Source organism: Pan paniscus, chromosome 2 (assembly GCF_029289425.2).
Source record: "Pan paniscus chromosome 2, NHGRI_mPanPan1-v2.0_pri, whole genome shotgun sequence".
Taxonomy (NCBI): Eukaryota; Metazoa; Chordata; class Mammalia; order Primates; family Hominidae; genus Pan; species Pan paniscus.
In genome coordinates this window covers 9,871,509-9,897,922 of record NC_085926.1, presented here as the reverse complement: position 1 = coordinate 9,897,922, position 26,414 = coordinate 9,871,509, and the positions used below count along the sequence as shown (strand labels likewise).

At 47.2% G+C, this 26,414-nt stretch overlaps 2 protein-coding genes across 3 annotated transcripts; one reads left to right on the top strand and one right to left on the bottom strand.

Moving 5' to 3' along the window:
* JAGN1 (jagunal homolog 1) lies at positions 1 to 3,304 on the bottom strand. 2 transcript variants are annotated; one of them, XM_003808912.5, is made up of 2 exons: positions 3,056 to 3,304; positions 1 to 940 (listed from the first exon to the last, which is right to left on the bottom strand). In XM_003808912.5, the coding sequence occupies exons 1-2, from the start codon at positions 3,142 to 3,144 to the stop codon at positions 478 to 480; spliced, it is 552 nt and encodes a 183-aa protein (XP_003808960.1). In that variant the 5' UTR covers positions 3,145 to 3,304; the 3' UTR covers positions 1 to 477. The 2 variants fall into 2 exon arrangements, with proteins under 2 accessions (XP_003808960.1, XP_063458209.1); XM_063602139.1 differs by having other exon boundaries at positions 1 to 1,046; positions 3,056 to 3,210.
* Positions 2,810 to 26,414, top strand: CIDEC (cell death inducing DFFA like effector c). The gene is made up of 6 exons (XM_034955730.4): positions 2,810 to 2,941; positions 14,589 to 14,666; positions 15,883 to 16,036; positions 22,805 to 22,963; positions 23,058 to 23,245; positions 25,827 to 26,414. Exons 2-6 carry the CDS (start codon positions 14,614 to 14,616, stop codon positions 25,987 to 25,989), a joined length of 717 nt encoding a protein of 238 aa, XP_034811621.1. The 5' UTR covers positions 2,810 to 2,941; positions 14,589 to 14,613; the 3' UTR covers positions 25,990 to 26,414.

The window sequence follows — 26,414 nt, the reverse complement described above, 5'->3', positions numbered from 1 at the left end:
CAGTGTGGGCAGGGCCATCTTTATTGAGGTTTTTAATTAAAATGCTTTGCAGAAGAGACCACAGCCTGCCAAGGGAGCAGCTGCCCAAATGTTTCCTGACCCGTGACCTAGAGATGAAGTAATTTGATTTATTCCCTATTTCCTTCAGTCTCAATGGCTAAGGGGTAATGGATGGAAATGGGGAGAATGACCGAGTAGAAGCAAGGACGAAGCTCATTCTTAAAGAAAAACCTCAAAGTTCAACTTCAAACAGCTGAAATTTGTTTCATAGCTGTTGGTCACCCAGTTCTAGCCAACCAGGAATAAATTATAGTTTTGCCACCTCAGCAGATGGCAAAAGGAGCTTTCCAGAACTTTGGCCTGGTCTGCACCAGGTACCAACATCACAGCTGCTAAGATCACCAGAAGGGATTTTAGAACCGCTGTACTACTGTCCTTTCATTCGATGGGAGGTCCAGGCTTCACCCCAAAGAGGCTTCATTTATGCTTCTTCTCCTGTGTGCTGGTGAACCAAGAGTCTAGGAGCTTCTTGCTGTAGTACAACTGCCAGGCATGCACTTGCACTGCCAACACCAACACCAGGTACATGACGGAAACGGCAGAAAAACCAAAGAGGAAACGGTAGGCCTTGCCATGGCGGTAGAGCTGCTGTGCAGCAGGGAACATCTCCATGCTGCCATAAATGAGTGGAGCGATGGAAAAGAGTCCCATGCTGATCATGGAGAGCACCAGGTAGCTAATGTTGTTGCGGGGAAAGGAGAGAAGGCCCAAGAGAGAGGGCAAAATGCTCAGCAAATACGGGTATTCCCACTGATAGGGCATGGCCACCTGATCATGTGACAAGAGCCTCAGGTGTCCCACGCTCATCTTGGCAACCAGCAGCAGCCATATGACCAGATGTACGTAGATCAGCTTCTTGATTTCATATTTGAGGGTCACACTGTGGGGCAGAGCAGAGGGAGAAGTATCTTTCAAATTTTTCTTACCACCAACTATATGCCAGGCAACTGTACTGGACACTGGGATACAAATTTGAATAAAACAGCCTAGAAGCCGGGCACAAAGAACAGAGGAGGAAAAAGTAATTAGAAAATGAAGTGAAAAAGTTCTAGTAAATATATGTTCCCAGATATATGGGATCACAGGAAGGAGGAATCAACTCTGCCTGGCATGGAATGTCAGAGATGGCTATCTAGAGGCAGGTGATATCTGAACTAGGCTCAGGAATGAGTGAAGATGGGCATCCCATGCAGGAGCATGCAGACAAAAAGGCCCAAGTATTTGTGTTCCAGGAAAGCAAGTGGTTACTTGTGGCAGGAACATATTGTTAGGGGAAGAGGGGTAGTGGGATATGAATCACAAAGACTATGAGAGTTAAAAGTAGAAGAGGCTGGGCATGGTGGCTCACAACTCTAATCCAGGCACTTTGGTAGGCTGAAGCAGGAGGACTGCTTGAGCCCAAGAGTTCGAGATCAGCCTGGCAACAAAATGAGACCCCATCTCTATAAAAAAAAAAAACAATACTACTAATAAAAAGGCAGGGCCGGGCGCGGTGGCTCACGCCTGTAATCCCAGCACTTTGGGAGGCCGAGGAGGGTGGATCACGAGGTCAGGAAATCGAGACCATCCTGGCTGACACGGTGAAACCCTGTCTCTACTAAAAATACAAAAAAATTAGCAGCACGTGGTGGCGGGCGCCTGTAGTCCCAGCTGCTCGGGAGGCTGAGGCTGAGAATGGCGTGAACCCGGGAGGCGGAGCTTACAAGTGAGCTGAGATCACGCCACTGCACTCCAGCCTGGGCGACAGAGCGTGACTCCGTCTCAAAAATAAATTAATTAATTAATAAATAATAATAATAATAATAAAGGCAGAAGGGTAGCTCAGAGCTGTGTTTAGCAAGAGGACGCTGACTGCACCATAGGATTAAAGTCTGGCGGGAGAAGGTATTGGCAGAGAGGAAAGGTACTCAGGCTGCCCATACTTCTCCAGCTAGATTTTTTCATCCAAAGGAAGTACATACTTATCTTATTCTTCTAATTCTCTCACGTCCCAAACGTATCCTCCTCATATCCCTAAAGGCAATGTTTCTACTCTGGGCTGGCATGAAAACACCTGCTTAAGTTGTGAGGGCCCTTTCAGCCGGAGCGTAGAGATGTGAAAGAAATGAGAGTTCAAAGAGCTTGTCATTCTTTAAAACTCTGGAGAGAGAGATGTGAAGAATATTCTGGGAGAGGTCAATGGATTTAAGGAAGTAAAAATTTTAAAATTTTTATTTAAAAATATTTATTGTAGAAAATGTGGAAAGGTTGAAAAAAAAACAACAGTCATCTCTAGACTTCAAGCTCCATGAAGGCAGGGAACAGTTTTTTTTTCTTTAATAAAATTGTTTATTGAAGGTATAACATGTATACAAAGACCATGTCTGCTTTTGCTCACTATTATAACCTAGTGTCTAGCAGTGTATGATGTTTGGAAGCTCAGTATTTGTCGAACTAGTAATTGAATGTAGAAATACCCCTTACGTGGGAGTGTTTATAAAATTCATTTTAGGCAAGGCGTCCTTAGGAAAGGCTGCCTTTTACTGTCTATATCCCCCTAAACGGCCCAAAATATAACACCTACCATACATTACGTGGTAGGCCTTATGCTACTTTCTTTACACGAATTACTGGTTAATCTTTCACCAAAACCTAAAAGGCAGATTATTCTCTCCCTCTACAGATGAGGAAGCTGAGGCTCAAATTAGAAATACGGTTTCGAAGGTGATACAGCGGGGCCAGCATCGACGTGACTCGGGAGCCCACGCAGGGCGGGAGCCCACGCGGGGCTGGATCCCCTCAAGGCACCGGGCGGAACAAGGGGTGGAGCTCGCGGGGGCCACGGGGCTTTCCAGGATGGGGGACAGGCCCGAAGCCGTCACGGGAGGAGGGGACTTGGCAGGTGAGCGGGGGCTGGCTGGGGAGCAAGACCCTGAGGCCGGGCCGGCGTCGCTCCCCAAGCGCCGCAGGCTCCAGCGGGGGAGAAAGCCTCCGTGCTCCTCGCCTCACTTCATACCTCATCTGGTAGTGCATGGCGACGCGCTCCCGGTGCTGAAAGTCGCTGCCGTCGGTGCCGGCCGCTCGCGGGCCTGCTCGAGACGCCATTGTGCCTGCCCAGAACCCCCGAACCCCTCACGCAGACCTGGTACCGCAACGACAGCGCCAAGCGGCCCACTGACCCTATTTGCGCCTCCGCAGCCGCGCGGCTCCGTGAAGAGAACTTCCGGCCCCTCTATCTCTGGAGGACCGACTCTATGGTCACCCCTCTCCGCGCAGGCGCCCTCGTTCCCTCTCGCCCCCGCCCCGCCCAGCCCCGCCTCCTGTGGAGCGCGCAGGAAATTAATCCCCAGCCTCTTTTGCTGGCGCCCAGAGGCCGCTTGAACACTTTTCCTTTCTTAAGCTGTAATATCAGTTAGGATACCTCTGTCCACACTTTACAGAGGGGGAAACTGATACATTCTATGACTTTCCCTGGAGCACACATCATTCACACAGCCTCACACCTTTAATCCCAGGACTTTGGGAGGCCGAGGTGGGTGGATCACTTGATCTCAGGAGTTCGAGACCAGCCTGGGCAACATGGTGAAATCCCGTCTCTACTAAAAATACAAAAATTAGCCAGGTGTGGTGGGTTCCTGTAACCCCAGCTACTTGGGTGGCTGAGGCAACAGAATCGCTTGAACCAGGGAGGCAGAAGTTGCAGTAAGTCGAGATTGTGCCACTGCACTCCAGCCTGGGGGACAGAGTGCAGAGTGAGACTTTGTCTCAAAATAAGTTCCTCACATTTAATTATTGCAAAGAGAAACAGGGAACCTCTCAGTGAGGAAATCTGGCTTGTCCCCCTTAACCATATAGTCAGTTAATTTGATCAATAATGAGATAAACTGATATCTTGTGCCTCTTTTAATAGACTGAGGACACAGCATCACTTCTATGATGTTTCTGCCAAAAATACCTAACTGAATCTAATCATGAAGAAATGACATAAATCCAGACGGAGGGACAGTCTAGAAGAGAGCTGGACTGTACTCTTCAAAAATGTCAAGGCCATGAAAGAAAAATTATTTCCAAATAAACTTTATCTGTAGAGACAAAGTAGAATGACCATTGCCAGAAGCTCGAGGGGTGGACAGAGAATGGGGAGCTAGTGTTTAATGAGTACAGAGCTTCAGTTCGGGAAGTTGAAAAAAGTTCTGGAGATGGATGGTGGTACTGATTGCACAACTATATGTGTGTGCTTAATGCCACGGAAACTGTACACTTAAAAATGATTAACATAGTAAGTTTTATGTTATGTGCATTTTACCACAACAAAATACTAAGCAAAACTTTAAAGAAAGAAGTTATATTATTCGAATAAAGAAAAAAAGAAAGAAAAAAGCATGTATAGTGAGCATCGTCCATGCACCAGGATGCTCTGCTATGACCTGGGGACGCAGAAATAAACATGGTCCATTTCCCCTGAGGGATCACAGCCCAGTCGGGGGAAGAACTTGTACCTATGAAGCTAAGAAATACAAGAAAACACAGGAGGCTGTGGGAGGAAAAATGAGGCCTCTCTCCCTGACCTGGAGGGTTAGGAAAGTCTCTCTGGAGTGGCAGCAATTGAGCTGAGGTCTGAAGCCTGAGTGGGAATTGGCTAAAGAGGTGGGGAGCGGAAGAGCTTTTCAGGCAGAGGGAACAGCATGTGTGAAGGCCCCAAATCCAGAGAGCACTTGGCTCTTCAAAGAACTGAGAAACTTAAGAGTGACTGGAGCATTTGGAGGGTTCAGTAAAGAGTTAAGTCTTTATCCCAGGGGGTTTGAGGAACCACTAAAAGGTTTAACCAGGAAAATGACACAGTTTTGCATTTTTAAAAGATAGGTCTAGGTGGGGGCACAGTGCCTCAAGCCTGTAATCTCAGCACTTTGGGAGGCCAAGGCAGGAGATCAGCCTGGGCAACATAGTGACAGCCTGAGCAACAGAGTGAGACCCTGTCTCAAATTTTAAAAAAATAAGAAAAAAGGCTGGGTGCAGTGGCTCACGCCTGTAATCCCAACACTTTGGGAGGCTGGGGCGGGCAGATCACGAGGTCAGGAGATCGAGACCAGCCTGGCTAACACGGTGAAACCCCGTCTGTACTAAAAATACAAAAAATTAGCCAGGCGTGGTGGTACGTGCCTGTAGTCCCAGCTACTCCGGAGGCTGAGGCAGGAGAATCGCTTGAACCTGGGGGGCAGAGGTTACAGTGAGCAGAGATCATACCGTTGCACTCCAGCCTGGGCGACAGAGTGAGAGAAAAGAAATCAGCAACATTTATTGAGTACCTACTCTATGCCAGGCATATTCACACACGTGAACTCATTCTCTTTTTCCAATACCCTTGGAGATAATTACTTTTGTTATTATCTTACACAAGGGAAAATTAAGGCTCAGAAAGGGGAAGTGACTTGCCCAGGATCACGCAGCAATAGCACTATAAGAACTCAGACCAAAGTGACCCTAGGGCTGCAGGATTTTTACTACCAGATCTGTTACTGTCCTGTTTAAGGGATGACGGTTCAGGACCCACTGAGGGATAACTAAGAGGGTTTGGGACCTCTGGGGAAATGGGCCAGGAATATTTGTCACCTCCCCCCAGGCTCTCTAGAATGTCTTTCTTTGCCCTGTGGAAATCCTTGTGACACTTTGGGACCCATCTTACTGCACCAAGGATCACCTGCTTCCACATTAGTTCTCATCGTTTTTGCTGTCTGTGAAGCCTGGTCTAGAACCATCTGTGATAGACTCATCCAAGATGCTTGTTAAAAACACAGATTTCTGGGCCCCACCCTTACCCAAATGAATCATTCCCCAAAGTTGGGCCTAAGAATATCTTTTTAATTTAAAATGTTGACTAGGTAATGCATTTACATGGTTCAAAAGCCAAACAATAAGCTGGCTGCAGTGGCATGTACCTGTAGTCCCAGCTACTCATGAGGCTGAGGTGGGAAGATTGCTTGAGTTCAGGAGTTTGAGGCCAGCCTGGGCAACATGATGAGACCCTGAGCATGGTGGCTCATGCCTATAATCCCAGCACTTTGGGAGGCTGAGGCAGGAGGATTGCTTGAGTCCAGGAACTCGAGATCAGCCTCGGCGACATAGCAAGAACCTATCTCTAAAAATAAAATTAGCCAGGCAGGATGGCATATGTCTGTAGTCTCAGCTACTGAGGAGGCTGAGATGGGAGGATCACTTGAGCCCAGCAGGTTGAGGCTGCAGTGAGCCATGATCACACCATTGCACTCCAGTCTGGGCAACGGAGCAAGACCCTGTCTCAAAAAGAAAATGCAAATGGTCATACAGAAAGGATGCTAATGCAAAGGCATAGCTGTTTAGAGCAGAGGTTCATAGCTGTTTTTGTGCCATGAATTTCCTTGGCAGCCTGGGGAAGCTACAGACTCTCAGAATGATATTTTTATTTTTTATTTAATTAATTTTTTTTTGAGACAGGGTCTTGCTCTGTTGCCCAGGCTGGAGTGCAGTGGTACCATCATGGCTCACTGAGCCTTGACCTCCTGGGCTCAAGTGAACTTCTTGCCTCAGCCATGCAAGTAGCTTGGATTACAGGCATGCACCACTATGCCTGGCTTATTTTACATTTTTTGTAGAGATGGGGGTCTTGCTATGTTGCCCAGGCTGGTCTCAAATTCTTGGCCTCAAGCAAACCTCCTGCCTTAGCCTCCCAAAGTGCTAGGATTACAGGCATGAGCCACCACACCCTGCCTTATTTTATTTATATTTTTAGAGACAGGGTCTTGCTCAGACTGAAGTGCAGTGGTACAATCATAACTCACTACAACCTCGAACTCCTAGGCTCAAGGGGCCCTCCCACCTCAGCCTCCTGAGTAGCTGGGATGTGTGCCACCACACCCAGCTAATTTTTGTATTTTTTGTAGAGACAAGGTCTTACTGTGTTGCCCAGGCTGGTCTTGAACTCCTGACCTCAAGAAATACTCCTGCCTCAGCCTCACAGACTGCTGGGATTACAGGTGTGAGCCACTGTGCCCTGACCCTGCCTTGTTTTGACTGAACAATATATCTTGACTGTTTTCTCCAGATCATGAAGAAACATAAAGAACATCCTTACTCTTTTTTTTTTTTTTGAGATGGAGTTTCACTGTTGTTGCCCAGGCTGGAGTGCAGTGCTACATTCTTGGCTCACTGCAACCTCTGCCTCCTGGGTTCAAGCGATTCTCCTGCCTCAGCCTCCTGAGTAGCTGGGATTACAGGAGCGTGCCACCACACCTGGCTAATTTTTGTATTTTTTGAGTAGAGACAGGGTTTCACCATGTTGGCCAGGCTGGTCTCCAACTCCTGACCTCAGGCAATCCACCCGCTTTGGCCTCCCAAAGTGCTGGGATTACAGGCATGAGCCACCACCCCCGGCTCAGTCTTTTTTTTTTTTTTTTTTTGAGACAGTCTTGCTCTGTCGCCCAGGCTGGGGTGCAGTGGCACAATCTTGGATCACTGCAAGCTCCGCCTCCCGGGTTCACGCCATTCTCCTGCCTCAGCCTCCTGAGTAGCTGGGACTACAGGTGCCCACTACCACGCCCGGCTAATTTTTTTGTATTTTTTTAGTAGAGATGGGGTTTCACTGTGTTAACCAGGATGGTCTTGATCTCCTGACCTCGTGATCCGCCTGCCTCGGCCTCCCAAAGTGCTGGGATCACAGGCATGAGCCACCGCGCCCGGGCCTTAATTTATATGTAGATAGAGTAGGGAGGAAAGAATGAGAGAGAAAGAGAGAGACTAGCTTCTTGTCTGTGATATTAGTTAGAATATACAGTATTTTCCCTATTCATTTGATGTCTTTTTACTTTTTGTTCATGGTGTTATAAATTTAACATGCAGAATATATTTTTAAATTTAGTGGCTTCTCAATTTTGAGTCGTAGCCAGTCCTTTTCCAATCCGAGGTGTCCCAGATAATTTTCATGTACTACAGAGTTTGAGAACCATGCTCAGACATTGCCTTTCTCACTGGAATGTGAATTCCCCAAAGGCAGGGACAAGAACTAAGCATCCATGTCCCCAGCAGCTCATAGTGTCTGGCATAGTGTAAAAATTTCAACGCCTGTAATCCCAGCACTTTGGGAGCTCGAGGCGGGAGGATCGCTTAAGCCCAGGAGTTCGAGACCAGCCTGGGCAACATGGCAAAACTCCATTTCTATTAAAAGAAAAAAAAGAAAAAAAAATTTAAAAAGAAAGAAATGCTGGTTGAATAGATAAATTCCAATGGAGCCAAAACCGTCTCCCTCTCCTAATCGCTGTGAAGAATCCCCGGGTTTATCCTTCATCCCTGGAGAGTGCTCTCTGGCTTTAGCTCATGGTTATCTTAGTCTTTCTGTGTCTGGTTTTCTGTCAGGGCCAGACCTCTCCTGAGTCATCTATTGGCCTATCTATCTCAGGACACCAAGTACACAGTAGAGTAATAAATATTTGAGCCATGACTGTTGAAGGGAGGGGCCCCGACTCTTTCTCCAGAACCTCTTCCCTAAAGGGTTTTGCTTGTACCTTTCTCCTGGCTCTTGGTCTGTCCTTAAGTTTAAGTTATTTGTGTTCCTGTCTCCTCACTCTCTCTTCATGCTCCCTTCTCAAATCCTTTGCAATGATGTTTCCTTTGTCTTGATCATCCCCCAGGATTTAGTCAGGATTTACCTCAAAGCTCACCTCCTTGGAGGCGTTTCTTGAACGCACAGGCCAATCTACTCTCCAGCTGTTGTTATTATATCACCTCGTTTTATTTTCTTCCCAGAACATCGTTATCTGAAATTATTTTATTTGCATATTTATTCATGGTCTGAGTTCCCACCTTCCTCAGGAATGTCAGCTCCTTGAAGTGTGGGACAAGGCTGTCTTGTTTCCTGTTGTATTCTTAGCCCCAGAAGGACTGGCATATAGTAAGTGCTTAATAAATATTTCCTGAATGAATGAATGATGGTTGCCTGAGAGCCCCTCCAGGGAAGGATTTAGATCTAAATAATAATAATTTCCATTTATTGAGCTCTAAGGATGCACTAGACTCTGTAGCAAGTACATTTCACGATTTAATCTGCATGGAAGCCAGATGCAGTAGAGCTATTTTTATCCCCAGTTGTTGGATCAAACTGAAGCTTAGAGAATTTAGCTCACACAGCTAGCGCTAGACCACTGGTTCTCAAAGTGGGCTCCCTGAGCAGCCATGGCTTCTGAATCACCTGGGAACCTTTAGTAACGCAAATTCCTAGGCACCACCCCAGACTTACTGAGAAATTCTGGGGTGGGGCCTAGCAATCTGAATTTTAACAAACCCGCCAGCTGATTCTGATGTACCAAAGTGTGAAAAACCCTGTGTTAAAAGAAAGATGAGGTTAAATGTTTTTTTAAAAAACACAGCTTTATTGAGATAGAATTCACATCACCCACTCAAGTGTACAAGTCAATGATTTTTAGTATATTTACAGGGTTGTGCAACCATCACTGAAATAATTTGTAATTAATAGGTAAAAAAAAAAAAAAAAAGGAAACCTGGCCAGGCGTGGTAGTTCATGCCTGTAATCCCAGCACTTTGGGAGGCAGAGGCAGGCAGATCACTTGAGGTCAGGAGTTCGAGACCAGCCTGGCCAACGTGGTGAAACCCCCGTCTCTACTAAAAAATAAAAAAATAGCCGGGTGTGGTGGCAGGCGCCTGTAATCCCAGCTACTTGGGAGGCTGAGGCAGGAGAATCACTTGAACCCGGGAGGCAGAGGTCACTAAAAATACAAAAATTAGCTAGGTGTGGTGGCACATGCCTGTGGGAGGTGGAGGTTGCTGTAAGCTGAGATCGCGCCATTGCACCCAGCCTGGGTGGTGACATAGCAAGACTCTGTCTCAAAAAAAAAAAAAAAAAAAGAAGAAGAAGAAGGCCGGGCGCGGTGGCTCACGCCTGTAATCCCAGCACTTTGGGAGGCTGAGGCAGGCGGATCACGAGGTCAGGAGATCAAGACCATCCTGTCTAACACGGTGAAACCCCGTCTCTACTAAAAATACAAAAAAATTAGCCAGGCGTGGTGGCAGGCACCTGTAGTCCCAGCTACTGGGGAGGCTGAGGCAGGAAAATGGCATGAATCCAGGAGGCGGAGCTTGCAGTGAGGCGAGATCGTGCCACTGCACTCCAGCCTGAGTGACAGAGCAAGGCTCTGTCTCAAAAAAAAAAAAAGAAAAGAAAAAAGGAAAAGAAAAGGCTGGGCGCGGTGGCTCATGCCTGTAATCCTAGAACTTTGGGATGCCCAGCCGGGTGGATCATGAGGTCAGGAGATCGAGACCATCCTGGCTAACACGGTGAAACCCCGTCTCTACTAAAAATACAAAAAAGTAGCCGGGCGTGGTGGCGGGCGCCTGTAGTCCCAGCTGCTCTGGAGGCTGAGGCAGGAGAATGGCGGGAACCCGGGGGGCGGAGCTTGCAGTGAGCGGAGATCGCGCCACTGCACCCCAGCCTGGGCGACAGAGCGAGACTCCGTTTCAAAAAGAAAAGAAAAAAAAAAAAAAAAAGAAAACCCTGAAAGAAACCCTGTACTAATTAGCAGCCACTCCCCATTCCCCTCCCATCCCCTACTCCCAGCCCGAAGCAACCACTAACCCATTTTGTCTTTTTTTTTTTTTTTTTGAGGCGGAGTCTCGCTCTGTCGCCCAGGCTGGAGTGAAGTCGTGTGATCTCGGCTCACTGCAAGATCCGCCCCACGGATTCACGCCATTCTCCTGCCTCAGCCTCCCGAGTAGCTGGGACTACAGGCGCCCGCCACCACGCCCGGCTAATTTTTTGTATTTTTAGTAGAGACAGGGTTTCACCGTGTTAGCCAGGATGGTCTCGATCTCCTGACCTCGTGATCCGCCCACCTCAGCCTCCCAAAGTGCTGAGATTACAGGCGTGAGCCACCGCGCCCGGCCCTACTTTGTCTTTATATAGATTTGCCTATTCTAGACATTTCATATAAGTGGAATCATACAATATGTATATGATTCCTGTGACTGGCTTTGTCTACTTTCTGTACTGTTTGCAAGGTTCCTCCATGTGGTAGTATGGATCCTTTTTGATAAATAATATGCCATGTATGGATAGGCACATTTAAAAAATCGATTTATAAATTGAACATTCATGTGTTTCTACCTTTTGGCTATTACGAATAATGCTATGGATATTCACATACAAGTTTTTGTGTAGACATATTTTTCATTTCTTTTGGATATGTATGTGTATATATGTGTGTGTGTGTATATATATATACACATATATATGTAATTTTGTTTGGTTTTGGTTTTGTTTCTTTTCTTTTGTAAAGACAGGGTCTCCCTATGTTACTCAGGCTAAATTTTAATTCCTGGGCTCAAGTGATCCTCCTGCATCAGCCTCCTTCTGAGCAGCTGGGACAACAGCTGTGCTCTATATGACACACACACACCACACGCACACACACAGAAGTGGAACTGCTGGGTCATAGATCTTACACTCTTAACCACTCCACATTTCAGCTTGTCTTACTCTCTGCTATGATTTAATATGTACATTATCAAATTGAGAAAAAGACAAAAAAATTAAAAATAATAAAATAAAAATAAAAAATTATCAGTAATACTAATAATCACTTCGATCCATTGAGTGTTTATGTTTGCAAAGCCTTTATTTTTATTTATTTTTATTTTTTTGAGACAGAGTCTCACTCTGTCACCCAGGCTGGAGTGCAGTGGCGTGATCTCGGCTCACTGCAACCTCTGCCTCCCGGGTTCAAGTGATTCTCCTGCCTCAGCCTCCTGAGTAGCTGGGATTTCAGGCACCCACCACCACGCACGGCTAATTTTTGTATATTTAGTAGAGATGGGGGTTTCGCCATATTGACCAAGCTGGTCTCGAACTCTTGACCTTGTGATCTGCCCACCTCGGCCTCCCAAAGTTCTGGGATTAGAGGTGTGAGCCACCGTGCCTGGCCTTTTTTTTTTTTTTTTTTTTTTTGAGACAGGGTCTCACTCTGTCACCCAGAATGGAGTGCAGTGGTGTGATCTAAGCTCACCGCAACCTCTGCCTCCCAGGCTCAAGCGATTCTCCTGCCTCAGCCTCCCAGATAGCTGGGATTACAGGCACACACCACCACGCCTGGCTCATTTTTCTATTTTTAGTAGAGACGGGGCTTCACCATGTTGGCCATGCTGGTCTCAAACTCCTGACCTCAAGTGATCCACCTGCCTCGGCCTCCCAAAGTGCTGGGATTACAGGCGTGAGCCACGGCACACAGGCTACTTTTTTCTTTTTTCTTTTCTTTTCTTTTTTTTTTTTTTCAGAGACAGGGTCTCACTCTATTGCCCAGGCTGTCCTCCAACCCCTGTCCTCAAGCAATCCTCCCGCCTCAGCCTCCCAAAACACTGGGATTATAGGCATGAGCCACTGTGCCCCTTTACTTTTATTGTCACTAATCCTCACCACTACCCTATAAAACAAGAATCATTATCCTCATTACACAGAGAAGAGAAACTGGGGCTCACAGAAGTCAAGTGATCTGTCTAAGCTCAAGCAAGCTGAAATGGGGTAGAGTTGGGACCACAACCCACATCTGCCTGCTTTCTGTGCCCTCTGTGCTTGATCTCATGTCATGGGCCATCCATTTTGCCAAAGCTTTCGAAACGTGCCTTCTCCCCTCCTTTTAGGCCTTTTCTGGAAGTCAGGCTGGCTTGCAGCTCTCACCCCAAGCTCTTTTCCCCAGCTGGGGCTGAAGGCTGGGGAGGAGCTTCATGGGGGCTGGAAATAAATGAAGGGAGGGCTGGGCGGGACAGGGCAGTATTTCCAGGAGGCTGTGAGGGGGAGGTAAGGAGTTTGTTATTGTTTTGGGTTTGGGGATTTTTTTTTCTTTGCTCCTGGAGAGCAGGTTAGGTAGCTCTTGGCAGAGTTTTGCTAGGGATACGAAGTGGGTGAGGCTGAGGCAAGCAGAATCCTCCTGCCTCAGCCTCCCACGTAGCTAGGACTAGAGCTTCTGCAGTGCTAAGTGGGAAAGGGGCTTTCTGCCTCTGTGGGGCCTGGTCTGGAAAGTCCCCCCAATTGTTAAAAGCAGAGAGTGATTGTCCCCAGCTGGCAAGGGGACTTTTGTTTTATGTCCACCCCTTGTGCCCCTTGCTCTGCGAAGCCCTACCTGTGCCGGGAGCTTCGAATAGGAAGAGGACCTCAGGGCCGGGCATCCAGGGACTGAGGGGCTACAGCAGAAACAGAGCCAGAGGCACCCTTGGCTAGGAAGAGCAGGATGAAGGTGTAATAATTTTGGGAGTGGTCTAAGAAGACTTTCCTTTTAAAGAGTGGAAAGCAATGAAACTGAGGCTTCAAGGCTGCAAAAATTTCGTCCTGGATCAGAGAAGGGCACTACAGGTGGAGGGAACTATCTGTGCAAAGGGTTGGGCCCTTCAAGAGTTGGAGCACAGAGGTTTAGGAGAAAAAGTGGTGACAGATGAGCCCAGGGCTATCTGCTTAGACCTGTGATCTAATATGGGTGCCAAGAGCCACATGGCAATGTGGCTATTTAAATTTAAATTAGTTAAAATTCAATAAAGTAAAAAATACAGCTCCTGTGCCGGGTGCAGTGGCTCACGCCTGTAATCCCCGCACTTTGGGAGGCCAAGGCAGGGAGATCACCTGAGGTCAGGAGTTCAAGACCAGCCTAGCCAACATGGTGAAACCCAGTCTCTACTAAAAATCCAAACAAAACAAAACTAAACTAAAAATTAGCTGGGCGTGGTGGCAGGTGCCTGTAATCCCAGCTACGGGGGAGGCTGAGGCGGGATAATTGCTTGAACCCGGGAGGCGGAGGTTGTAGTGAGCAAGATCGCCCCATTGCACTCCAGCCTGGGTGACAAGAGCGAAACTCAAAAAAAAAAAAAAAAAAATTCAGTTCCTGAATCACACTAGTTATGTTTCAAATACTCAATAGCCACATGGGGCTAGTAGCAATGGTATTGGAGAGTATGTACAAGGCATGCCTCTATCATCACAGAATGTTCTTTTGGCCATTGTGAAGCCTCAGGAAGGGGTTCGGATTGCTCAAGGACCCATGGGAGAGAGGAGGCTTTGACTGGGCTGCCTGCCTGTGAGGTCTCTGGACTACAGGTGAGGGAACGGTCCCCAGAAGTGTGAGGTGGTGTGACTCACCTCCTGCCAGCGTAAAGTGGACTCTGTCCCCATGGACAGGAACAAATTGGGCAAGGCTTCTTCAGCCCTGACTTGGGTTATCTGCTCAGTGTGACCAGAGCCAGGGGATGAGAAACATGGAGTGAGTGGGACTGGGGCAGGAGCAGCAGCTGCTGAGTGAGGCTGAGCCTGAGCACCCGGTGGGGAGAGGGGTGGGGTCTCCAGCTTGGTCTTGGTTGGCATGCATGGGGCCGGACAGGAGAAGGGCTGGGGGAGGTATGTGTGAGTTGGGATAGAAGAATAGGGAGGAAGGTTGCTGAACAGGGGTTGGGTTGCACCATGCCTAACAATGAGAGAGATGGGAACCCTCTCATCTCACCCTGATGAATTGTTTCTGCCTCTTTCCCAGGTCCAACGCAGTCCAGCTGACAAGGATGGAATACGCCATGAAGTCCCTTAGCCTTCTCTACCCCAAGTCCCTCTCCAGGTGAGGAAAGTCATGGGCAGAATGGAAAGGGAGCCACCTATGAGCTGTAAGCCAGAACTTCTCAAACTTTAATGGGTATACAGGTCACAGGGGACCTTGTTCAAGTGCAGATTCTGATACAGGAGGTCTGGAGTGGGACCCGAGATTTTGCACTGCCAAGAAGTCCCTGGGTGATATTAATGCTGCTGCTTACACCACCACCACACCATGCATAAAAAGGAGTAGACACTATGCTTGGTGCTTTTACTCCTGATCTCATGTAAGCCTCACAACAACTTTGGGAAGTGGGGGTTATTATACCAAATTAATAGGTGAGAGAACTGAGGCACATAGTGGGTGCTGTCAATCACCCAGCAAATCCGTGAGGGAGCCAAGATTCTAAATTGGGACTGCCTGACTGTAAAATCCAGGTCCTTTCCTTTCCTTTGGTTCTAAATTGAGTGCTTCAGTTAAAAAAAATACCTCACATTGACTTCAGGCTTCCCCCACTTCATCCAACTTTACAGGTGAGGAGAGAGAGGCCAAGACAGGTGGTAAATGGGGAATGTGGGGTGGGTCTTTTATTACTTTGCTACTTACTCCTCATGGTCTGAGAACCAGCGTATCAACATCACTTGGGAACTTGTGAAACATTTGGAATCTCAGGCCTCACCCAGGTCTACTCAGCCAGAATCTGCATTTGAACAGAAGCCCTGGTGACTTATGTGTCCTTCGAAGTTTGAGATGCACTGCTCTAGCCGGCTTTTTTAAATTTTTATTTATTATTATTATTTTTTAAGTCAAGGTCTCCCTCTGTTGCCCAGGCTGGAGTGCAGTGGCACCATCACAGCTCACTGCAACCTCTGCTGCCTCCCAGGGTTCAAGCAATTCTTGCGTCCCGGCCTATGGAGCTGGGATTACAGGCATGTGCCACCACACTGGCTAATCTTTGTATTTTTAGTAGAGATGGTGTTTCACCATGTTAGCCAGGGTGGTCTTGAACTCCTGACTTCAAGTGATCTGCCCACCTCAGCCTTCCAAAGTGTGGGATTACAGACATGAGCCACCGTGCCTGGCCTCTAGCAGGCTTTTGAGTAAGACCAGAGCAGGATTAGCAGGTGATGGGGGGTTGACTGATCATGAGCCCAGTCAGGAGGGGTGGGGAGGTGGCTCCCCTGTGTGGTGGGCGAGGGTTGGGCAAAGTGGGTGGCTCACCCTGATGCTTCAACTGCCCCAGGCATGTGTCAGTGCGTACCTCTGTGGTGACCCAGCAGCTGCTGTCGGAGCCCAGCCCCAAGGCCCCCAGGGCCCGGCCCTGCCGCGTAAGCACTGCGGATCGAAGCGTGAGGAAGGGCATCATGGCGTACAGTCTTGAGGACCTTCTCCTCAAGGTGAGAGCACCTGCGCGTTGCACAGCCCAGCTGTGAGCTGGGATTCAGCAGAGATGGAGGTCAGGGCTTAGAAGGTGGCACAGTTTCCTTTCTGATACCTACCAGCGCCTACAGATGGTAATGCCCACCTGGAGAGCTGTCCAACTAATTAGCAATGACTGATGTCTGTTTGGTAACAGGAGGGGGGCAGTATGTTACCATCCTACACTATCAGTAGGTCAGTGGTATTTTCAGGGCACATTTTTCTTGCTGGAAAATCTCAAGCTTCCCACTTCCATTAGCTGTTTTTTTTGTTTGTTTGTTTGTTTTTGTTTTTGTTTTTTTTTTTTTTTTGAGACGAAGTCTCACTCTTGTCATCCAGGCTGGAGTGCAATGGCGCGATCTTGGCTCACTGCAACCTCTGCCTCCCAGAATCAAGCGATTCTCCTGCCTCAGCCTCCTGAGTAGCTGGGACTACAGGCACACACCACCACACCCAGCTAATTTTTTGTACTTTAGTAGAGACAGGGTTTCACTGTGTTGCCCAGGCTGGTCTCGAACTCCTGAGCTCAGGCAATCCACCCACCTTGGCCTCCCAAAGTGTTGGGATTACAGGTGTGAGCTACCACACCCAGCCCAAGATGGACTCTTGCTGTGTCACCCAAGTTGTAGTGCAGTGGCATGATCTCAGCTCACTGAAGCCTCTGCCTCCCAGGTTCAAGTGATTCTCATGCCTCAGCCTCCCAAGAAGCTGGGACTACAGGCATGCACCACCACGCCCAGTTAATTTTTGTATTTTTAGTAAAGACGGGGTTTCGTCATGTTGGCCAGGCTGGTCTCAAACTCCCGACCTCAGGTAATCCACCCGCCTCTGCCTCCCAAAGTGCTGGGATTACAGGCGTCAGCCACCATGCCTGTCCTCACTGATCATCTCTATAGGGGTGGGACCCTCTCATCTGCAATCCCAGGTGCCTGGTACAGGTCAAATGTTTGGATTAGGCTTCCAATTACTAGGCTCTATTTAACAGACAGAAATCTATCATAGCTAACCTCTTTATTCTAAGTTTCCTCCCCTATTTCTGTGTATTAGTTCTGTTCTTCCGGAGAGCCAATTTCCCCTCCTTTGTAAGGCTTCTGGCTGTGCAGACTACATTTCTTGTGCTTTCGATCAAAAGGACCTGTTCATACTCTAATCTGGACTTGGTGCTGTTTTTTTGCCCTGAGGTCTGGGCACCCCCTGCATCAAAGTGTCCTTGTTATATGTGGCTTCCCCTGGAGGAAGCAATTGCAAACTAACAAAAGTTACACAGTACAAATACAATACAAAACTTTGCCTGAATCATTTGAGAGTAAGTTGCCAACTTGCTGCCTATTACTCTTGGATACTTCAATGTGCATTTTCTACAAACAAGGATATTCTCCTTTCTACAAACAAGGATAGCCATCATACAACCATTACAATCAGGAAACAGTATCACATTACTGTAATTGAATCCTGAAACTCAAGCATCGCCAGCAGTCCCAATAATATCCTTTATAGTGAAAGGATCCAGGTCAGGATCAAGTGTTTATTTAATTGTATGTCTCTTTAATTTCCTTCAGTATGGAACAGTTTTTCAGTGTTTCCTTGACTTTCATGGCCTTGACCATTTTGAAGATTATGAGCCAGCTATTTTTGTTTACTGACCCTTGGTTTGGAACTATGCATTTCTTTTTTCTTTTTTTTTTTTTTTTGAGACGGAGTCTCGCTCTGTCGCCCAGGCTGGAGTGCAGTGGTGCTATCTCGGCTCACTGCAAGCTCTGCCTCCCGGGTTCCCACCATTCTCCTGCCTCAGCCTCCCGAGTAGCTGGGACTACAGGCGCCCGCCGCCGCGCCCAGCTAATTTTTTTTGTATTTTTGGTAGAGACGGGGTTTCACCGTGTTAGCCAGGATGGCCTCGATCTCCTGACCTCGTGATCTGCCTGCCTCGGCCTCCCAAAGTGCTGGGATTACAGGTGTGAGCCACCACACCTGGCCCTATCCATTTCTTTAATTCAGGTTTATATCTTTGGCAGGAATATGATAAAAATAAGTTGCAGGCCAGGCATAGTGGCTCACGCTTGTAATCCTAACACTTTGGGAGGCCGAGGCAGGAGGATTCCTTGAGCCCAGGAGTTCAAGACCAGCCTGGGCAACATGGTGAGACCCCGTCTATACAAAAATAATACAGGAATTAGCTGGACATGGTGGCGTGCACCTGTAGTCCCAGTTACTCAGGAGGCTGAGGCAGGATGATCGCTTGAGCCTAGGAATTTGAGGCTCCAGTGAACTGTGAATGCACCACTGCACTGCAGCCTGTGTGACAGAGCGAGACCCTGTTTAAAAAAAAATTTAAAAAGATTGTCACTGCAAAATTATATGCAATTTTTGTCACCTTACTGTTTTGATTATTTGAATAAAGTGGTAGGTACAGTCAAGCTTCTCTATGTAACATTTTTCCCTCTGTTATTTATTTTCTAGGTCAGTACTTTGTACTAAGTAAGCATTGAATTCTGCATCTGTCACTGTATTCACTTATTATTATTATTATTATTATTATTTTAGAGAAAGGGTCTCGCTTCATTGCCCAGGCTAGAATGCAGTGATGTGATGATGGCTCACTGCAGCCTCAAACTCCTAGGTTCAAGTGATCCTGCCACCTCAGCCTCCCGACTCGCTAGGACTATAGGTACACGATCTCACACCTAATTTTTAATTTTTTTTTAAATAGAGAGGGGGTCTAGCTATGTTTCCCAGCCTGGTCTCAAACTCCTGGCCTCAAGTGATCCTCCCACCTCGGCCTCCCAAAGTGCTGGGATTACAGGCATGAGCCACTGCATCTGGCCTATTTATTTATTTATTTATTTATTTATTTCAAAAGGGACACAGGTATTTGTATTTTAGTAGCATACATGAATGGCAACAGATTATTTATTGATGCTCAAGTTGTCCCAGACTTCAATGTCTTTTTATCATGTCCCCATCATTCTTTGCATGCTTTCTTTCTGGTGCAACAAGGTATTACAGGCTCATCATGTATTTTCCCTACCCTAATTCTTGGCCATTTTTTTCTAAGGTCTGTTTCATTTTAGTGGAGAATGGTATTCAGAAACCGAGACCAGGGAGCTAGATATGTTCATTGCTATTGGTGTGTTGCTGATCCCAGGCCCTTACTGAAAGATTTTTAAGTAGCAAAATATGTTTCTTAGTGAATCCAAGCAAGAAAAGTGATGTGATAATGCCATCATCCCAAGATAACTAATGATGTGGTTGTAAATGTCCTGAGGAGCCTATTCTTATTATGGACCATGTATTCTGCCAGGTGATTTGCAGCATTTCTTCTGATGAGAGCCTTAAGGTAGTTACCACTATTTCCATTCTCCAGAGGCAGAGGCCAAGTGCATTCACTGGGATTGAAACCCAGGCAGTTAACCTAAGTGTCATGACACTTTTTTTTTTGAGACGGTGAGACGGAGTCTCACTCTGTCGCCCAGGCTGGAGTGCAGTGGCGTGATCTCAGCTCACTGCAAGCTCCGCCTCCCGGGTTCACGCCATTCTCCTGCCTCAGCCTCCGGAGTAGCTGGGACTACAGGTACCTGCCACCACGCCCGGCTAATTTTTGTATTTTTAGTAGAGACGGGGTTTCACCGTGTTAGCCAGGATGGTCTCGATCTCCTGACCTCGTGATCCACCTGCCTTGGCCTCGGCCTCCCAAAGTGCTGGGATTACAGGCATGAGCCACTGCACCCGGCCGTCATGACATTTTTGCATTTAATCACTATAACAACTTATAAACTGTACTTGCCTCAACTTTTTTTGATGATGAAACTAGTTCAGAGAAGTAAGTAAAAATGGACCAAAGACCTAAATGTAAGAACTAAAACTATAAAACCCTTAGAAGAAAACATAGTATGTAAGTCTCATGGCCTTGACTTCCTAGATACGGCACCAAAGCAGAGCGACCAAAGGGAAAAACAAACAAACAAAAAAACAAAACCAAAACAAACCAAAACAAACAAAACCAAAACAAAACAAAATAAGCAAAAACAAAACCAAAAAAACTGGACTTCATCAGCAATAAAACCTTTTTTTTTAGACAGAGGCTTCCTCTGTCACCCAGGCTGGAGTGCAGTGGTGCAATCTAGGCTCACTGCAACCTCTGCCTTGCGGGCTCAAGCAATTCTCATGCCTCAGCCTTCTGAGCAGCTGGGACTACAGGCACGCACCACCACGCCCAGCTAATTTTTTGTAATTTTAGTAGAGACGGGGTTTCACCATGTTGGCTAGGCTGGTCTCGAACTCTTGACCTCAGGTGATCCACCTGACTTTGCCTCCTAAAGTGCTAGGATTACAGGCATGAGCCACTGCGCCCAGCCTAAAACTTGTGTATATCAAGGGACACTAGCAAGAAAGTAAAAAACACAGCCCACAAAATGGGAGAAAATAGTTGCAAATCATATAGCTGATAAGGGTCTAATATCAAGAATATATAGTGTTTACAGCTGAGCAAGAAAAAGACAACCCAATTAAAAATGCGCAAAGGATTTGAGTAGATACTTCTCCAAAGAAGATAACACAGTGGCCAATAAACCCATGAAAAGATGCTTGGCCAAGCGCATTGGCTCATGCCTCTAATTTTAGCACTTCGGGAGGTGGAGGCAGGCGGATCGCTTGAGCCCAGGAGTTCAAGACCAGCCTGGGTAACATGGCAAAACCCCACTTCTACAAAAAAATACAAAAATTAGCTGGGAACGGTGGCACATGCCTGTAGTCCCAGCTACTTGGGAGACTGAGGTGGGAGGATCACTTGAGCCTAGGAGGGTGACACTGCAGTGAGTCATGATGGCACCACTGCACTCCAGCCTGGGTGAGAGAGCAAGACCCTGTTTCAAAAAAAAAAAAAAAAGGCTCAGCATCATTAATCATTAGGGGAATGCAAATTAAAATCACTTCATCCACCAAAAAGTGGATATATGGCTGGGTGTTGTGCCTCACGTCTATAATCCAAGCACTTTAGGAGGCCGAGGTGGGAGGACTGCCTGAGCATCCAGGAGTTCGAGAACAGCCTTGGCAACATGGTGAGATCCCGTCTCTATTAAAAAAACAAAAAACAAAACAAAACAAAAAACAAAACAAACAAACGAAAAAAAGATTTTTGGGCCTGGTGCAGTGGCTCATGCCTATAATCCCAGCACTTTGGGAGGCCGAGGCGGGCGGATCAACTCAGGTCGGGAGTTCGAGACCAGCCTGACCAACATGGAGAAACCTTGTATCTACTACAAGTATAAAATTAGCTGGGTGTGGTGGCACATGCCTGTAATCCCAGCCACTCAGGAAGGCTGAGGCAGGAGAATCGCTTGAACCCAGGAGGTGGGGGTTGCGGTGAGTCGAGATCATGCCACTGCACTCCAGCCTGGGAAACAAGAGCAAAACTCAGTCTCAAAAAAAAAATAAATAAATAAAAAATAAGGATTTTTGGCTAAAATACAGACAATGAAAGCATTAGTGAGGATGTAAGGAGACTGGAGTTCTCATATGTTGCTAGTGGGGATGTAAAATGATGCAGCCACTGTGGAAAACAGTTTGGCACCTCCTCAAAGTTAAACATAGGCCCATTGTGGTGGCTCATGCTTGTAATCCCAGCATTTTGGGAGGCTGAGCAGGGAGGATTACTTGAGCCCAGGAGTTTGAGACCAGCCTGGAAAACAAAGCAGTACCCTGTCTCCACCAAAAAAAAAAAAATTAGCTGGGCAACATGGCACAAACCTGTAATCTCAGCTACTTGGGAGGCTAAAGTAGAAGGATCACTTGAGCCCAGGAGGTTGAGGCTGCAGTGAGCTGTGATTATACCACTGCATTCCAACCTGGTTAAAGAGCAAGGCCTTCTCCCCAGAAAAAAAAAAAAAAAAAAAAAAAAATTAAACATAGAGTTAATGTATGACTCAGCAATTCTACTCCTAGGTATATATGCCCAGGAAAATTGAAAACATATGTTCATATAAAAACTTGTACACAAAAACTCATAGCAGCATTATTCGTAATAGTCAAGAATAAACAATCCAAGCATTCATCCACTGATAAATAGATTTTAAAATCTGTTATATCTATATAGTAGAATATTATTTAGCCAAAAAAAAAGAAGAATGAATTATGTCCGGACGTGATAGCACATGCCTGTAATCCCAGCACTTTGGGAGGCCAAGGTAGAAGGATCCCTTGAGGCAAGGAGTTTGAGACCAGTCTGAGCAACATAGCCAGACACCATCTTTAAAAAAACATAAAAATTAGGCAGGTAGTAATGGCATGCAACTGTAGTCCCAGCTACTCGGGAGGCTGAGGCAGGAGGATTGCTTGTGCCCAAGAGTTGGAGGCTGCAATGAGCTACAATTATGTCATGTGCTCTCTACTTATGCTTATGATATGCTTATGATTACTGCATTCCAGCCTAGTAGTCACTGCACTATTAGGTAGTGGTGATTGTTGCACAACTTTGCGAATATACTAAAAAACCCTGAATTGTACACTTTTAGAGGGTAACTTTTAGAGTATGTAAACTGTATCACAATTAAAAATTATATGTGACTTACATTATATTTTATTGGACAATATTATTCTAGGCTAGGAACCCTGAAGCCAGGAGCCAAGAGGTACCATGATAAAGTCTGTGGGTAGTGATTCCACAGCAGAGGGCCTGGGCCTCCAGTTCCACCTCCTAGACCCCAGCCCACTTGTTCTGGGATGGCAGAAGCATCACTGACCTTATTCCCCAGGTCCGGGACACTCTGATGCTGGCAGACAAGCCCTTCTTCCTGGTGCTGGAGGAAGATGGCACAACTGTAGAGACAGAAGAGTACTTCCAAGCCCTGGCAGGGGATACAGTGTTCATGGTCCTCCAGAAGGGGCAGAAATGGCAGCCCCCATCAGAACAGGTGAGGTCCCACCTGTTGCACCTGATGGGGGAGAAAATCAGGACTCTGGGAGATGTCTTCAAGGGGTGCTAACCATTTGCTTGTCTCAATGCAGGGGACAAGGCACCCACTGTCCCTCTCCCATAAACCTGCCAAGAAGATTGATGTGGCCCGTGTAACGTTTGATCTGTACAAGCTGAACCCACAGGACTTCATTGGCTGCCTGAACGTGAAGGCGACTTTTTATGATACGTACTCCCTTTCCTACGATCTGCACTGCTGTGGGGCCAAACGCATCATGAAGTGAGCAAATTGGGATTTCCTGGGGACAGGGTGGGTACGGGCAATGGGAGAGCCCCTGTCTGTTCACATGGACTCAGCCTTCTCAGCGCCTGGGTCTGGCTTTGGTGCTGACAAAGCATAGCCTGTATCAAACAACACAGAGCCTGATGGGCTCTCGAAGTGCTGTGGACGACACCGGCGTGTGCCCAGGGGTGCACATGTTCCTCCTGGTGGAACCTGGATGCATTTTATTTTTATGACTACTTTCCACTCTAGCAACTACATTTTTTCATTGAAATAGGAAGTTTTCCTAAGTAGTCTTCTAGTCAATTTTATAAAAATGAACATGTGTTGGCCAGGCATGGTGGCTCACGCCTGTAATCCCAGCACTTTGAGAGGCCAAGGTGGGTGGATCACTTGAGGTCAGGAGTTTGAGACCAGCCTGGCCAACACAGCAAAACCCAATCTCTACAAAAATATGAAAACTAGCTGGACATCGTGGTGCATGCCTGTAATCCCAACTACTCAGGAGGCTGAAGCAGGAGAATCGCTTGAAGCTAGGAGGCAGAGGTTGCAGTGAGCCAAGATTCTGCCACTGCACTCCAGCCTGGGCAAAAGAGCAAGACCGTCTCGGAAAAAAAAAAAAGCACGTGTCAAAGACTTAATTGAATTCATTAATTAATGAGAGAACTAGCAAGAAGTTACAATCAGCTCAAAGGAGATTTCAAAATCCCACACATATACAGGTCCAGCAAGAATGATGAGATAGGCTGAGTGCAGCAGCTCTCACCTGGGATCCCAGCACTTTGGGAGGTCAAGGCAGGAGGATCTGTTGAGCCCATGAGTTTGAGACCAGCCTCGGCAACATAGTGAGACCCTGTCTTTATCACACGCCCGTGTGTGTGCACACACACACACACACACAAAATGCTGGCAGTGGTAGTATGTGCCTATAATCCCAGCTAGGTGGGAGGATTGCTTGAGCCCAGGATTTTGAGGCTGCAGTGAGATATGACCATACCACTGTGTACTCCAGCCTGGGCAACAGCATGAGACCTTGTCTCTAAAAAGAAGAAAAAGAGAGATAAATGTATATATACAAAATTGGGCTTTTTCCCCCGTGGGAATGGGAGGGATGAAATAATCTTCCCTCCATATGACAGAATTAATTTGCAAGTCTTATGGACCAGAGTCATTTGTACTATATAATGAACTTTTCTTAAAACTTATTTTTGAAAGTCTAACCAAATGTCTCAAGAAGCATGAGAATATGTGAGGTTAGAACCGCTCCCGCTTCCCCATTTCCCCTACTTTCCAAACATCCAACCCCATGTTAATTGCTTTATGCTATTTCAGCCTTATGACCCTGGGTGGCAGGTGCAATCCCATTTTACCCATGAGGAAGCTGAAGCTCAAAGCTAGAGCAGTTTGCTGAAGTTCACCCAGTGATAAGACTGGATTAGGACTTAGGCCTGCCTGATTCAGGTTCTGTTCTCAGTACATGCTCATGCCAGGCATGGGTGTCTTCATGTCCAGCACTCTGAACATGAGCTAGAATGCAGGTGACTTGGACAGGCCTCAGAGTCTAGAACAGAGTGTCTCAAGGTGCAGAACCATGTTATGGAGATTAATCTGGTTGGTCCAAAGTAGTAGTAGAAAAGTAGAAAGCCTTATGAAATGAGCTGGGGTTTTGCATGAGAAAGTAGGGAGGTTCCAGGCATCTCAGTTAAGGTGGAACTGCAGGTCCTCGCCCTAATCCTGATCCCATCTGCAGCATCTGTTCCTATTTGCACATTGCTCTAGAATTGATGAAATGCTTTTAGTGCTACCACCTCAGTGGTATTCAAATGTTATTAATGAAGAAAACAAACATAATGAAACCAATCCCTTCCAGGCCAGCATGGGAATAAGGGGGTGCAGGGAGGGGGTACACTCTTGTTTTTTATTTATTATGTATTTATTTATTTTTGAGACAGAGACTCACTCTGTCACCCAGGCTGGAGTGCAGTGGCACAATCTCAGCTCACTACAACCTCTGCCTCCCGGGTTCAAGTGATTTTCGTGCCTCAGCCTCCCGAGTAGCTGAGATTACAGGTGTCTGCCACCACACCCGGCTAATTTTTTGTATTTTTTAGTAGAGACAGGGTTTCACCATGTTGGCCAGGCTGGTCTCAAACTCCTGACCTCAAATGATCCACCCACCTCGGCCACCTAAAGTTATAGGATTACAGGCATGAGCCACCAAGCCCAGCCTTGTGTTTTTTGTTTGATTGTTTTGTGAGACTGAGTCTTGCTCTGTCACCCAGGCTGGAGTGCAGTGGTGCCACCTCGGCTCACTGTGACCTCTGCCTCCTGGGTTCAAGCGATTCTCCTGCCTCAGGCTCTGGAGTAACTGGGATTACAGTCACCCATCACTATGCCTGCCTAGTTTTTGTATTTTTAGTAGAGACAGAGATTCGCCATGTTGGCCATGCTAGTCTCAAACTCCTGACCTCAGGTTACCCGCCCTCCATGGCCTCCCAAAGTGCTAGGATTACAGGCGTGAACACCATGCCCGACCTACTTTGTGGTTTTGACTTGCATGCCCTCTCATTCCACCCAGGGAAGCTTTCCGCTGGGCCCTCTTCAGCATGCAGGCCACAGGCCACGTACTGCTTGGCACCTCCTGTTACCTGCAGCAGCTCCTCGATGCTACGGAGGAAGGGCAGCCCCCCAAGGGCAAGGCCTCATCCCTCATCCCGACCTGTCTGAAGATACTGCAGTGAAAGCCCAAGTCCTTGGAAGCTTTCCCCAGTGAAGGACTAGACTGGGGGCCTCACGCTTAACTGGTAGTGCCCACAAGCCTGGCAGCTGTAGAGCCGCGAACCTCCCCACACCTCCCTCACCGCGCAGGACCCTGAGTGAGGAGGAGGGGCTGGAAACCTGGGGTGGGTTGGCCAAAGGAGAACCTCAAGCTCCTGGCCTGATCCAGCTCCTTCCTGCCCAAGGCAGCTTAGCCCATCCAGACTGGTCCTGAAGTGTGCCCCTCCATTGGCATGAAGTCTGCCCCTTAGCAATCCGGCCTCGCAGGCTGTACTTTCATGGTGCTCTCTACCTTCTGGCCCCCATCCCGGAACATTCCTGAGTGAATTCGCAAGCGCACTAGCATGTGATATTAGGGAGTTTGCAATAAATTATTGAGGCTGATGTA